This window comes from Protopterus annectens, chromosome 8.part1 (assembly GCF_019279795.1).
Source record: "Protopterus annectens isolate FY-2018-M chromosome 8.part1, PAN1.0, whole genome shotgun sequence".
NCBI lineage: Eukaryota > Metazoa > Chordata > Ceratodontiformes > Protopteridae > Protopterus > Protopterus annectens.
The window spans coordinates 364,254,775-364,269,336 of record NC_056742.1 but is presented as its reverse complement, the minus strand read 5'-3'; the positions used below and the strand labels follow the sequence as shown (position 1 = coordinate 364,269,336).

At 41.1% G+C, this 14,562-nt stretch overlaps 1 protein-coding gene across 1 annotated transcript in view; it reads left to right on the top strand.

Moving 5' to 3' along the window:
- The window catches only part of MBTPS1 (membrane bound transcription factor peptidase, site 1), a 1,726,871-nt gene that overhangs the window by 1,483,598 nt on the left and 228,711 nt on the right, over positions 1 to 14,562 (top strand). The window contains exon 18 of the mRNA XM_044081940.1: positions 11,783 to 11,860. Coding sequence (XP_043937875.1) covers positions 11,783 to 11,860 — 78 coding nt within the window. The remainder of the gene's footprint in view (positions 1 to 11,782; positions 11,861 to 14,562) is intronic.

The window sequence follows — 14,562 nt, the reverse complement described above, 5'->3', positions numbered from 1 at the left end:
TGGAGAGAGACCCAGGTTTCTTTACAAGAATAAAAAGAATATCAAGAGATTACTATGCCATAAAGATGGCTTTAAACGTGGTGGTTCACTATCTGACCGCAAAGGTACTTTCAAATGCTGCAGATGCAAAGTTTGTCCTTACTTAGATACTAGTAATACTTTTCTTCATCCAGTATCTGGACGTAACTTTCATTTCAATCTTTATGCTGATTGTACTACTAGCCACATAATCTATTTGGCTACCTGTCGCAAGTGCCAAGCTTTTTACCTTGGTAAAACTGACCAACGACTAAAGGATCTCATTCTACGACATGTCAGAGACATTGATCAGAAAGTTCCACATAATGCCTTAGCAGCACATGTATTGGTCCATCCTACGCATAATTTCTTGTTTAAAGCTGTGGAAGTGGTCACCCAAAACATCAGGGAAGGAGATGTCCATAACAGGACAGAATTGAGAGGGATCTTTTGGATCAATAATTTTAGAGCCAATCGACTCCCAGGTCTCAATACAATAGTACCTCTCAGACCTTTTCTAAAATCTAGAAGAAACCTACCAAACATCAATACATGATTCTAGCATTTTCAACATTGAACTACATTATAGGAGACAAATCTCCACTTTGAACATTTATTTTTGTCCTGTGCCTTTAAGAATATCAAAGACAATTAGCTACCAGCTCTTGATTGTGTTTCCTTTATAAACAGGAAGAGCTAACCACACTTTCATACGATCTGAAAAAGGCATCTGCCGAAAGCGCTTATCGTTTGGACAATTTCATCAGCTTTTTACACTCCAGTGAAGTATATGTTTTTGTCAGCCTTGCTTATCGAGCATCTATTAACTGTGCTTTAACAACTTGAAGCCTGAAGTTGTGGATGTTAATTACTAGGCTAATTATTTCAGTACTTCAGTGAAGTTTGCATTTTGTCAGCTTCACTTTTTAAGCTTTCAATAAATTGAGTTTTAACAGCCTGAAGTTTGAAGCTGTGGATGACAACTGCTTGGATATTTAACTATTTTCAGTTCATCATATTCTAGTGAAGTTTACATCCTGTCAGCTTCACTTTTTAAGTGATTAATAAACTATGTCTTAACAGTCTGAAGCTGTGGACGACACCTAAGGTCTTTGTTCAAATGATGAATGTAGTACAGTTTTATAAGTAAACTTACCATAATAGTAATGTTCAAATTATCACTTACACTGCTGCAGTAGCCACTATCTCCTTCCATGCCATTTACTGCTGTATGTTTTTGTTGCCAGAGTGAGGACTTTTATTTTTAAGTTCCTAGCATTGACCTCTTTCAGTGCTGTAGCCTCCATTTCTCATTTGGTTTCAAAGCTCTGAAGGGCATAGTGCCCAGTCCATTCTTTTTCTTCAGGATTGCTCAAGCTGGTAACAGTTTAAGTGCATGGAAGGTGCAATTAAGCTTTGGAAGCTGTCATTCTGTCAGTTATATATTTAGCAGGATACAACCCATGTAGCTAAGGCTACCACAGCAGTAATTATTCAAGCTTCTACTGTTATGGTAAGTTTACTTACACAACTGTAACTTCTGTTTCCATCTGCTCTCAAAGTCTGCCTAAGATCCTTCATTTCACTCAAGCATCATATCATTTCCACTTAGACAACATACAGTTGTAATTATCTTCCACACGTCTCACATTCTAAATGAGATTTGCCTCGACTTATTGTAAATAATGTGTATTACAATTGTGTATTCTCTTTCTTTTTGTTGGTTGATAATGGTGTAGTACAGATACATATTTTCATTATAGTGTTGCTGTGTTGATGTCTCACTGAATGTATTTCTGACTTTAATTGTATTCCTGGGCTGAGACTGAAATGTGTCACTGCTGCAATAACTATTTCCTGCCAACCCACTTTATTTTTGTATGATTTTTATTTATTTATTTATTTTTTGCCAGAGTGAGGATATTGATTTATACTTGCCTAGCTTTGATGTCTTTTCAAGGCTGTAGTCTCCCCCATTCAGTTGGTATGAAAGCCGTGAAAGGGCTTGGCACTCAGACCACTTATTTTCTCCTACCTAGCTCAAGCCATCAGTGGTTTGGGTGCATGGAAGGTGTTCTTCAGCTTTAGAAGTTGGCAGGCCATTATATCCTAGGCCGGATATAACCCATATAGCTCATGTCACTGCAGCAGTGATCTAATCAAAGATTTACTGTTACTGTGAGTTTACTTACACAACTGTCCTATTGTCATGGTTAAATGTAATTGAAGCAACACAATGTAGACCTATGTTATAACACTACACAGACATCATATAGTGCTTATTAAAAAAAACTACTCCTGCATGAATTGTGCCATCCCAAATAAAACCAAGACGCTCTCCTCCAAAAAAAAAGGAAGCCAGTCTGGTGGTCCCCTGCCATAAAGAAACTACACAATAGAAGGAAGAAGCTGTTGCAGAAAAGAGGAAAATCCCAGGATGCAAAAGCTTGCTTACCAGCCTCAGTAAAAAGCTGAGATCCGTCATAAAATTCTCCAAAGCTAGTTACGAAAATAAAATTGCTAAAGATTCCAACGACAGCCACAAGGCATTCTATAGCTATGTCAAGAATCTAAATGACAATGCTCAGATCTGCTCTGAGCTACAACAGAATGGCATTAAATATACTGATCCCAAGGATATTGTCAGCATCCTGGCAGATCGATTTAGTGCCAACTTATCCCCCCTCTCACCCCCTAAAGGGCCCATCTTAATACCAAAAGATTGTCAAATTCCGGTAATCACGGCCACACAGGTAGAAACTGCACTCTCCAAAGCTAAGAATACAGCATCCATGGGACCAGATAACATCACAGGCTGTGTACTACATGAACTACAAAATGAACTGGCACCTCACCTAAGTGTCATGTTTAATCATAGCCTCACCTCAGGCTTCGTGCCCACCGAGTGGCGCACAGCTACAGTTATCCCACTCCACAAGGCGGGATCCACCTTGGATCCTGGGAACTACCGTCCCATCAGTCTGACGAGCCTGATCTGCAGGGGCATGGAACACATTATCATGGAACTTATAAGCAAAGACATTGGCAACCTTCAAACACTGGACCTCACCCAGTTTAGGTTCGTGAAGGGCCGATCTTGTCTCCTGAACCTGATTGACTTCTTCAAGTCAGTCTCCAGAGCCGTGGACGAGGGTAAGGTGGTCCACACAACCTATCTGGACCTCGCCAAGGCCTTCAACACCAGCCCCCACTCTGGAATCATAGTTAAACTTACTAAGTTGGGCATAAATCCCTACGTCACTTGATGGGTTGCCAACTGGCTTACTGACAGAACCCACACTATAAAAGTAGCCGACTCCAGATCCAGCTCCAGACAAATGGAGTACCTCAGGCTTCAGTCCTGGGACCACTCTTGTTTGGCATCTACTTCTTTGAAGTACAGGCCAAAACTAAGGGACCCTGGCCAACAAAGTTTGCAGATGACTGCAAACTGGAAGCCATTATTGAATCCCCAAATGATGTAGATAGTCTGCAAAAGGGCCTTACAGAAACAGATGCTTGATGCCAGAGCCATGGGCTCAAGCTTAATGCCAAGAAATGTATAGTTATCCCCTTTGGGAAAAAACATGTACCCATGAATTATCACATAGGTTGCAGTACACTAAACATCAAAAATGTGATGAAAGACGTAGGGACACAGGTGGACAGTGGTCTCACCTTCAATAACCACATGGCCACAACAGTCAGGAAATTCTATGTGGCACATCTCATCACTAAATGCTTTTATCCAGAAAAAAGGTGATCATTGTCCCACTGTACTCATCCCTCATTAGACCCATTATAGAGTACAATGCCCTGTTTGGTATGTACCTCACAAGACATCTGCAACAGCTGGAAAGGCCGCAGAAATACCTCACTAAAAGATTCACAGGCCTAAAGCAGATGCCCTATGCTGACCGTCTAAAAAAACTCCAGCTATACTATGTGGCATATTGTCTACTCAGAGGCGATCTCTGCTTAACATGCAAGGACATGTCAAACCCAGAGCTGTTGGTCATGCTCCACTTAAAGAAATCCCAATCCCTCAGAGCCACACGCTCCAGGGATCTAAACCTTGTCATCACAGTGAACAAAACATGCTGGAGGGATAGGTTCCTGACCCAGAGACTCCCCGTACTCTGGAATAGACTGCCCATACATGTCAAGCAGAGCACCTCCTTGGCCCTCTTCAAAAGGAACCTTGAGTTTTGGATAGGAGATAGGAAATTCACCCCGGGGATCATGTCAGTCACCCTATTGGACAGGAGTCCAGGGAAGTAAATATTATGGGAAGAAATGTCCAGGGAATTTGTTATGGCTAGGCTTGTATAGGTCCTAGGGCCGATAGCCTAGTATCAACCTATGAATAAGTTGATATGATTTAAAGTGTTTTATTATAACTCTTCCCTTAAATTAACAAAACTGTAATCCTTCTCTGGAGAGTTGAAACTATTGCTCTTTAACACCATGTCAGCTTATACAACCCAGACATATAATGCTGCTAGACAAAATGAAAATGCTACATTGCATGCATTGTTCATTGCAAGTCATGGATTAATAGAAATTGCTCCAAGTCCATGTCCTTCTTACTGCTTCAATACTATTAGTTGCTCAGCTGTGTTTTTTGTAATTTTGCAAGTGCACTCTCATCCTTTGTTATGACTACTGTTTACGAATACTTAAAAAAGATGTCAATGGGGTGATAATGTTTTCTCGGAGTGAATCTGTTAAGTTTGTATATGGTAGACAAGATTGCCTTAAAAGATTTTTGCCATCAAGTCTGAATTCATTGTTGAGGCATATCACATTTTTGAATGCAGGAAATCCAGGAATGCTAAAAATCCCCCATGTTTAAAGGTTTTACAGTCCTCCTTGAATTAAAATAAAGTTGCATAAACTTGAAATAATGGCTAAAATCAGAATCAGAAACCTCGATAAATTGCAAGAAAAGCTTTCTAGATCATCAATATCAGTTATGGAATGGGTACAAAAGAAAATGTACCTAATAAAAAGTGGTTAGCATATATTTAAAAATGTCTTTTTTTTTCTTTTATAATTATGCTGATGAAAATACTTTGAGAGCTTCCACTTTCAAGGGCTCATAAACCAATCACAGAAGTGTTCAGAAATTAATCTCCTATGTAAATTCTTCCCAGGAGGGACTGGCTACAAACTTTTTTCATCTGTGCCGAAGTAAACTTTATAACTCAGTTCTCACTGTTTCTTCAGTGCTTCTCTTTTCTTTCTTTTTCTTCAGCTTTTTTTTTTGTCCCCTTCAGTCATTCATTCATAAACAAAGCCAACAGTATTATGTCTTTATGTCCCAAATTAACTGTACCTACTACCTTCATTTTCTAAACTATTACCTTCTAGGGTTCCTCTTTTTTTATGTTGTTGGCTAAGCCTGCAGTGGCTGACATATACTGCTGGCTTAGTATTAACTTGGAAATGCCTGATGTTCTTCGTGTTTAACCATTGTAGTCATTGCATTTGGGTAATCTGCTGGCAGGTTGCCCTCAGTCGGCCTGATTAACAAAGTCTTGGGTCCTGCGTCATTTGCTGTCCCTTCTTCCATTACGTCAGGGGTATAAAACATGCAGCCGACACCATTACATTAGTCTTTCTTGCCGTGCGGTGCCTGAAGCAGAAGTAGCTCGCAAGTGCCGGTCGGCCGACTCCTGAAATTTTCATTTTCGAGTTTCAGAACCGAAGTCTTCAACTGAAAGCTAAGTACCCCATTGGGGAAACTTTTTCTTGCTCCTTACCAATGTCAGTAAAACTTAATTGCATTACTTGTGGAAAGCAAATACCACATAAAGATTTTCGTTTGTACTGTATTCCTTGCCTAGGCCCTGACCACGACATACCTTGCTGTTGGTTTTGTGCTTTATTTAATCAGCGCACTATCCATCGTCGGTACATTTTTGCCTCTAAATATTTTGGTTCTCGGTTTAATTATCCAGAAATTATGTCGGTTAGCCATCCGACTACCGGAATTCCAAAAAAAACGCAAAGAAAAAGACAGAGACAGGCTGTCGAGGTCCAAAACTGACGACAATGCTTCTCCTAAGCCAGTCGCCAGTTCGCCGGTACTCAGTGAGGCGCTTTCGCAGCCCTTGATACCTGCTACTTCTGACTCGCAGGCCTCTACTGAGACCCATTCGGAGTCCGGTATGCTGCGAGATGCTTCACCTATGGAACCTGCAGATGTCTCTACCTTGGATGGGTCCGAAGCCGCTGTGCAGGCACCAGCTTCTGAGGGTGTATTCAGGCCTACAGACTTGCATATTAAACCGACTCCACCTTCTATTCTAAATCTTGATCTATGTCTAAAAACCCGATGTTCAGACCCCTATGCCCAAAAAACAAATGATCAGAATGGCTGAAGATCTTATTACTCTAATCAGGGGTAGTCAACCCCCCCCCCCTCTAAGAGGCCTAGGACTGAGCTTGACTATGAATCTTGTGATCAGGACTCTGTTTCATCTAATTCTTCCAATGACCTAGATTTGTCCATACCTACTTATGAGGATTCTGATGCAGAGGATTCCATTCCCTCTGCCCCCCCCCCGAGGACTTTTCTTTTGGGGAAACTTTACATACCTTAAGGGAGCATTTCCACTGGGAAAGTCAGGAATTTTCTGAATCTAAAAAGAGGCCTAGGGATTTCCTCCTCCTGCCTCAGCATAGGCCTTTGGCTATACCTCCTGTACTAGACATTGTTGATGTGTTTTCGGAGTCCAGTATGGCCCTTGATTCCCTGCCTCCGGCTCCCAGTAAACCTGACAGATACTACAGGGTTCCTGAGTTCCACAAGTTCCAATTCAAAAATCCTTTTGTGGATCCAGATACCATTTCTCAGGGGCCCAAGGGCATTAAGGCTTCTACTGCTAAAAATCCTACCCCTTCTGATAGAGACTTCAGAGCGCTGGATAGATGGGGTAAAAAGGTTTATACTTCTGCAACCTTGGCAATCAGGGCATTAAACTGCCAATTTCATATGCTAAAATAGCAACAGCGTATTATGGGACTGCTCAAATAGAAAATGTTGATTTCTGACTGTGTGGAAAATAAAGATTTACAGGATTTATTGCATTCTGCTGAACAAGTTGGAAAACATACTTTACAGTGTGGTTTTGATTCTTTAGAGGCCTGTTTCAGGGTTGCTTAGAAGGCATGCTTGGCTGAAGGAGCAATCTCTGCCTGATCATGTTAAAGCAAAATTGTTGGATGCTCTTTTAAATCAATACCGCCTGTTTGGCAGTAAGGCTGAAGAAGTTCTAAAAAAATGGAAGATAAAGCTAAATCTATGCAAACTGTAAAATATTTCTTATAAGTGCAACCTCCAAGATTTAGTAGGAACTGGCCTACTAAGAATTGGTCCTTTCCAGCTCCTTCCAGATCCACTTAAGCCAAACCCAGACACACCAAAAGCACCAGGTTTCAGTCCCAAGGGACTCTCGGAACTAAGCAATGGGGGACCTCCACTTCCAAGTCTGGAAATAACAAGACACCCCCCTATGGTAAACAGTCTCAATGACTTAACTGGGAACTCATAACCCAGGACAAACGGGTTTTAAATATAGTGTCCCAGGGATACAGATTTCATTTCCGCACTTTGCCAACACCAAACGGGTGGCCAGACCTGCCCCCAAATCAATGGGCAGAGGCTCAAAAACAAGTACTTTCCACTCTTAAACACGGGGGCTATTCAACCGGTACCAGAAGAGGAAAAGGGACAAAGTGTCTATTCCAGGCTTTTCCTGGTACCCAGAAAAGACAAATCATGGTGTCCAATTTTGGGCCTGTCTACTCTAAACACCTTTCTGGACATTCCAAAATTCAAGATGCTGACTCTTCACCAGTTATTTCCTATGCTAGGCAAAGATGCCTGGTTGGCAGCTCTAGATTTAAAAGGAGCTTACCTGCATATCCCAATTGGGGAATCTTGCAGGAGATACCTCCGCTTCAAAGCAGGCTACTTGCAATATCAGTTCTCTGCACTGCCCTTTGGCTTGTCTACTGCACCCAGGGTATTCACAAAGTGCCTGGCTCCAGTAATTGCATTTTGCAGGCAAAGAAATATTCAAATATATCCATACTTGGGCAATTGTCTAATTCAGGCAGAAAACCAGGCCATACTTATAAATCATCTGGCGTTTGTAGAAAGGGTTCTAACTTGTCTAGGGTACACCATAAACGAAAAGAAATCACAACTGGTACCCTCTCAACAGATTACATTCCTGGGTGCAAGCTTGAATACAACTGCCCAGATGGCTTTCCTCATGCCAGAAAAGCAAATTCATTTGGTAAATTACTTCAAACAAGTGGCCACAAAAACCCTGCTATCTGCAAGACAAATACTGCAAGCCTTGGGGTTCATGGCCTCCTGCATTCTTCTAATTCCATATGCAAGACTGCATATGAGGAAACTTCAGTGGTACTTAAAAAGTCTATGGAGTCAACATTGTCACAGCCTGGAAACAATGATTCCTATCATACCTTGCCTACGCTTTGAGTTCCTATGGTGGGCAAAGGCCTGCCACCAAAGCAAGGGACTGCCATTCACCCCACCCCCCTGCCTCCCAAACCCTGACTACAGATGATTCAGAACATGCATGGGGGGCTCACCTGGCAGGGAAGTGCATTCAGGGCAAATGGAACCCAAATCAAATGCACCTACATATCAATCAAAAAGAAATGTTAGCTGTGCAGAATGTTGTGACAGCCTTCAAGGACTACATTCATCCAGGACAACTAATGGTAAAGACTGACAACACCACGGTTATGTGGTACATAAGTGGGGGGTACACATCCCTACCCCCTCTGCAGACTAGCCATGGCATTGTGGAACACGGCCATGAGCTACCAAGTGCAGCTACAAGCTCAATTCTTGCCAGGAAAACTGAATACACTGGCAGATGGACTAAGCAGAAATCTCATGGACCCACATGAGTGGAAACTGGAACCACGGATTTTCAACATGTTGACAAGCAAATGGGGGAGCCCAGACATAGATCTGTTTGCCTCCTCCCAGAACTACCAGTTGGACAAATTTTGCACAAGGACTTCTCACAAAAACGCCTGGAAAAGTGGATGCTCTGTCCTTCAGCTGGAAAAACCTATCAGTCTACTCCTTTCCCCCTCTGCCTCTGCTCTCCAAAGTTCTGCTAAAAGTCAAACAGGACAAACCAAAAATGATTTTGATTGCTCTAGACTGGCCTTGCCAACACTGGTACCCACTCCTGCACAGTGTGTCACAAATATCTCCATGGCAACTGCCTCAGGCACCTTCCTTACCGTCTCAGCAGGAGAACCAAATTCTGCACGCTCATCTCCCAACATTGAACCTTGCAGCTTGGCTAATCACTTAAATTCACCCTTAGAATCAATCAGCAAACCTGTGATGGATGCCATCTTGGAGGTGAGAAGACCTAGAACTAGAAAATGTTATGCTGACAAATGGAAAAGATTCTGTGCCTGGAACAAGTCTTTAGGGATGAGCACAGCAGCGCCCAATTTACCTCAGATTTTGCAATACTTAACTGTGATGCTTCACAAGGGCCTGTCTTTTTCATCTATTAAAATCCACGCTTCAGCTATTTCAGCTCACTATAACACAGAACCACCCCTTTTTTCTCACCCCCTGCTCAAATAGTATCTCAGAGGGGCAAAGAACTTGAGACCACCTAGGAGAGCTCCTACCCCTGCCTGGGACCTTAACTTTGTTTTGGAAAAGCTCACTTTACCTCCTTTCGAGCCAGCTGCTACTGCAGACTTAGAATTTCTTTCTTGGAAAACAGCCTTCCTCTTAGCAGTCACTTCAGCTAGAAGGATATCTGAATTACAGGCCCTTATGGCAGTGGAGCCTTTCATCATTTTTCATGCGGACAGGGTATCTCTGAGGACCAATCCATCCTTCATGCCCAAGGTGGTTTCCATTGTGGTTCTTAACCAGTCCATTCATTTGCCAACCTTCTGTCCCAATCCACAAAACAAAGGGGAACGGATTCTGCATTCCTTGGACGTGCACAGACAACTTAGATTCTACTTGGACAGAACTAAATTTCGAAGAAAATCTCAACAAATGCTAGTGGCATTTGCTGCTGGGGCAGAGGGGAAGGCTATTTCAAAACAAACCATTTCTAAATGGATAAGCCTTTGCATTAATTTCTGCTATAAGCACCATGGAAAACCTATCCCCAGGGGTTCAGATATCATTCCACCAGGGCTGCATCTACTTCTGCAGCCTTTCTCAGAGGTGTTCCTACCAGGGATATTCTAGAAGCTGCTACCTGGAGTTCAGTACATACTTTCACCAAGCATTATCATTTACCAATTTTCTCTAAATCCAGAGCTGGCTTTGCCACTGCAGTCTTGCAGGGCCTTATAGCTGGTCCTAATGCTGTATAAATCCATCCTCCCAACCATAGCTTTGGGAATCTACCCAAATGTAATGACTGCAACAGTGAAACACGAAGAACATAGTACAGTTGTGTACACTTACCATAAATGTAGATGTTCGAGTGTATTCACTGTTGCAGTCCTGGTTACCCTCCCTCCAGCCCCCTGTTTTTCTCTTACTACACCTCTACTTTCTTTTACTATGCTTAAAAGCCTATTTGGTGTATTTGCTTTTGGTTTGAGGTATATTTTTGTGTGTTTAATTTTATTTGCTCACCATTTGGGGGGCACCTGACATCTGGGGCAAGCAAAACTGATGTAATGGCGTCAGTTGCATGTTTTTATACCCCTGACGACCTGACGTCATGGAAGAAGGGACAGCAACCGATGCAGGACCCAAGACTTTGTTAATCAGGCCGACTGAGGGCAACCTGCCAGCAGATTACCCAAATGTAATGACTGCAACAGTGGCTACACTCAAACATCTACATTTATGGTAAGCGTACACAGCTGTACTTTTCCTTTTAGAGCTGGCAAAGTTATGCGAGGAGCTACCCTTTCATTTATAGATGTTCTTTTAACAGTGTCTATGACTGAAGAGTAGCTAAATAAGTAAGTTTTGTTTTTATTTTTACATAGTGATACCCGACCCCATGTGCAAAATGGGGAAAAGGGGGTTGAGGATGGATGGATGGATTCAGGCAGGTGTGTATTGGTCCATGGATCCTACAGCAGACATGACTGCTGTATGAACAAACACCATCGGGTAATGAGAGATACTTGTATGAATGTTACACTGCTTCATTGGAAAACAGTGATGGTATAACTTTATTCTAGGAAGTTCAATAATTTTGTTGTGAAGAGACTCGTGAATTGCAATTGCTGTACTGTGGTATCAGCACTGAGTTCTAGGATTTTCATTTGATCAAGTTTCTTCATATCTGTGCCCATTTAATAAGTGATATCTGACTACCTTCTCACTTAAACACAATGAACTAGATTGCTATCTATGGAAAGTACATTTGCTTTGTGTTTTGACACCCCGATGATGCATTCTGGTTACAGTTATGCGCCTAATATTATACAAAAATGGTATTTTCTTGCAGACATCTGAAATATGAGAAGTTGAGAGAATTTTACTTTCAGCTTGTGTTATTTTGCTTCATAACTGAGTAGTAAACCAGTAAACAGTGAATTGTGCATTAGTTTATGTGGACTGTCTGTACACATAACATTTGGACATTGCTTTCTTATTGGTTAGTCATCTTCTTCATGGTAAGGAAGTACAGTGTGTTTTTGATCTTTTTAGTCGAAGTGTATGCATGTGTTAACTATCTTTTATGTTGTGTTTGTTTTATAGTGTATTATGCTTCTGGGTGCAGCCTTGCAAAATTTCCAGAAGAAGGAATAATTATTGGCCAGACTTTAAAGGACCAAGGTACACACTTTTTCTGAGTTTCTGTAAAAGTGGAGCTAAACTTTGCAAACTTTCAGCCTTGATATACCATTGTAGTGGCTATATCAGTACCTTATAAGCTGTACCCAAATAGAATAAACTAGGGCTTGCTGTATGTCTCACTTTTTATCTGTGGTATTAAATTAGTCTGACTCCACCGAGGTTGCATCAAACTAGGGCTTGCTGTATGTCTCACTTTTTATCTGTGGTATTAAATTAGTCTGACTCCACCTAGGCTACATCTGAAGTATATTCATCTTATTTCCGTTCTTACATGCTTCGCTTTTCTTTTTCTTCAGCTTCTCCAGCTTCTCCCCCCCCCCCCCCATTCATTCTGCTGTATCTCTACATGTGTGTATATACACACACGCATGTTTGTGTGTGTGTATATATGTATGTGCGTATACATTATAAATGTGTGTGTATGTGTGTATGTATGTGTGTATATATATATATATATATATATATATATATATATATATATGTATGTATATATATGTATGTATATATATATATATATATATATATATATATATATATATATATATATATATTATATGTATGTATACAGAGAGAGAGAGAGAGATCTAGATAATATATTTGTACCAATATATGTCATTATATATATAAATATATGCATGTGTGTGTTTGTGTGTGCACACGTGCATTTTTATCCCATAACTCTTCCTCTGCATTCTACTGCTGTCTCTTTTGTGAGAGAAGTCAGAGTACATAAATGAAAAAGGGACATAATATTTTTGCATGTACTTGTCCCTCAATTTATTAATGCCTTGGCAAGCAGTGAACGGGTGGGTGTTGAATTGGATCAGCATGGAGATGTTCCTCATTTTTGCACTCATTGGACCTGACCCCCTTGTAAGCTTCCATCTCTGTTCAGGTCTCCAGTGTTCACCACAGATTCATGACGGGATGTCTGTCCCCCCCATGTGAGGAACAGGCAAAGTCTTAACAGTTTTCTTCTTCCCTAGTTACCCTTTGATACTTGGTCTGTTAGCCTGAGCCAGTGATTACTTTGGTTTAATTAACAGTCTTCTCTTGTGCCATCAGTCTAGCATCAAACAATATTCATTTGTAAATGTGTCCTATTAGTTTATTTTTAATAATTACTGTTTCGCCTCTTTGCAGAGATTTTTGCAAGAAAATAGTGTCATAACAGTTGTACACGTGGTGTTAATGTATCTGGGAGTTGGTGTGAGGGTAATGATCTGCCCAACTGCCTCCTGATGAAAACTTAGGGCAGATGTGGCTGTACAGTTTGTTTCCATTTGCAAGCATTTCTTATGGTGTGTGAAGAAGCATAACACAAACCTTGCTCTTCCCCATCTAGAAATGGAGAGAAGGCTTCCTAGCCTGAAAGATGACATGACCCCCTGTAAGCTTTCTGCATGTCTTGAAGCAGTGGTCTAGCAGTGTGTTTAGGGAGCCTGACTATTTAAGGGTGAACAGTTAGTAGATATTTAAAATATGAAGAAGGAAAAGCAAGGGACAGACTTATTCTTGGGTTTGGTATAATGGCTAAGGTGTTAACCTCACAACACAAGATACAGGGTTTGGTTCTCATCTTTGGAAGGAAAATTACTTAGGCTTAAATGGCCCACAAGGGTAGACGAGCCTTAAGCTTGTCTATGAACACTTATAGCGAGCCAGCAAAGAGCATGTTTATAGGTGGGTTTTGCCCAATAGGTAGTCTTCACCACATAGACACAAGGAAAAAGTTTTGATTCTGACCTCGGGGATATTGGCTAGGCTTAAAATGGCCCTGCAAAGCATTTAAGATTTCTGCTGTGGCACTTATGGGTAATACAGTGCTCTTTAGATTGTGTTGAAAACAAAAACAGTCAAAGCTATGCATCAAGATAAACCAGTTGAACACGATACAATAAAAATACACTTGATGTAATACTGAACTCCACAAAAACTACTACTTTTAAGTCCCCTACAAAAAGCCACTAACATACAGAAGTACATATAATAGCTAAAAAAAATTACAAACAGCACTGAGAACACTATTGATGTGTTATTGAAAATATTTATATTTTACGTGACCTGCTGCCTTTGAAAACTTTGTATTTCCATAACCTAGATATGGAAAGTAGAATGTTTTGACTACTACTTTACACAGCAGTCATAGAATAGAACTCTCCTTGTGATTCCATGCAAACGTCACAGTCATTTATGTGGGGGCTTTGCCTCCCAAATCCCCCCAGATCTTGACTTTCCCACACATCCCAAACTTAGCAAATTCACAGTCACACCACCACATCCAAAGTAAAACACATTTAAGCACTTTAGTCGACTAAACAAAATAGATTAGAACAGAACTCAGTGGAGCACTTAGTAGAAACAGGCATTCATAAAAACTGTTAGACAGAATGGAAGATCAACAGTAAAAGGTGCTGAAAAACATGTACATTGAAAAAATGTATTTTTGCCTTTTCCCAAACAAAAGCATCTTCCCAGGACTACTACAGAAACAGATCTCCCCAACAGTGTGCGAGAATTCTAATAGTAGACGACGCCCGCAACATCAGGGGTCAGAGGACCTTTCATGAAGATAACTTTTCAGCTCCTCTGAAAGGTTGCCCAATTGCTGCACTCTCGAGACACTTATTTCTGCACCCAGAAGCCTGGACAGCTATCACCAATGATACCCAAGTGTTGAG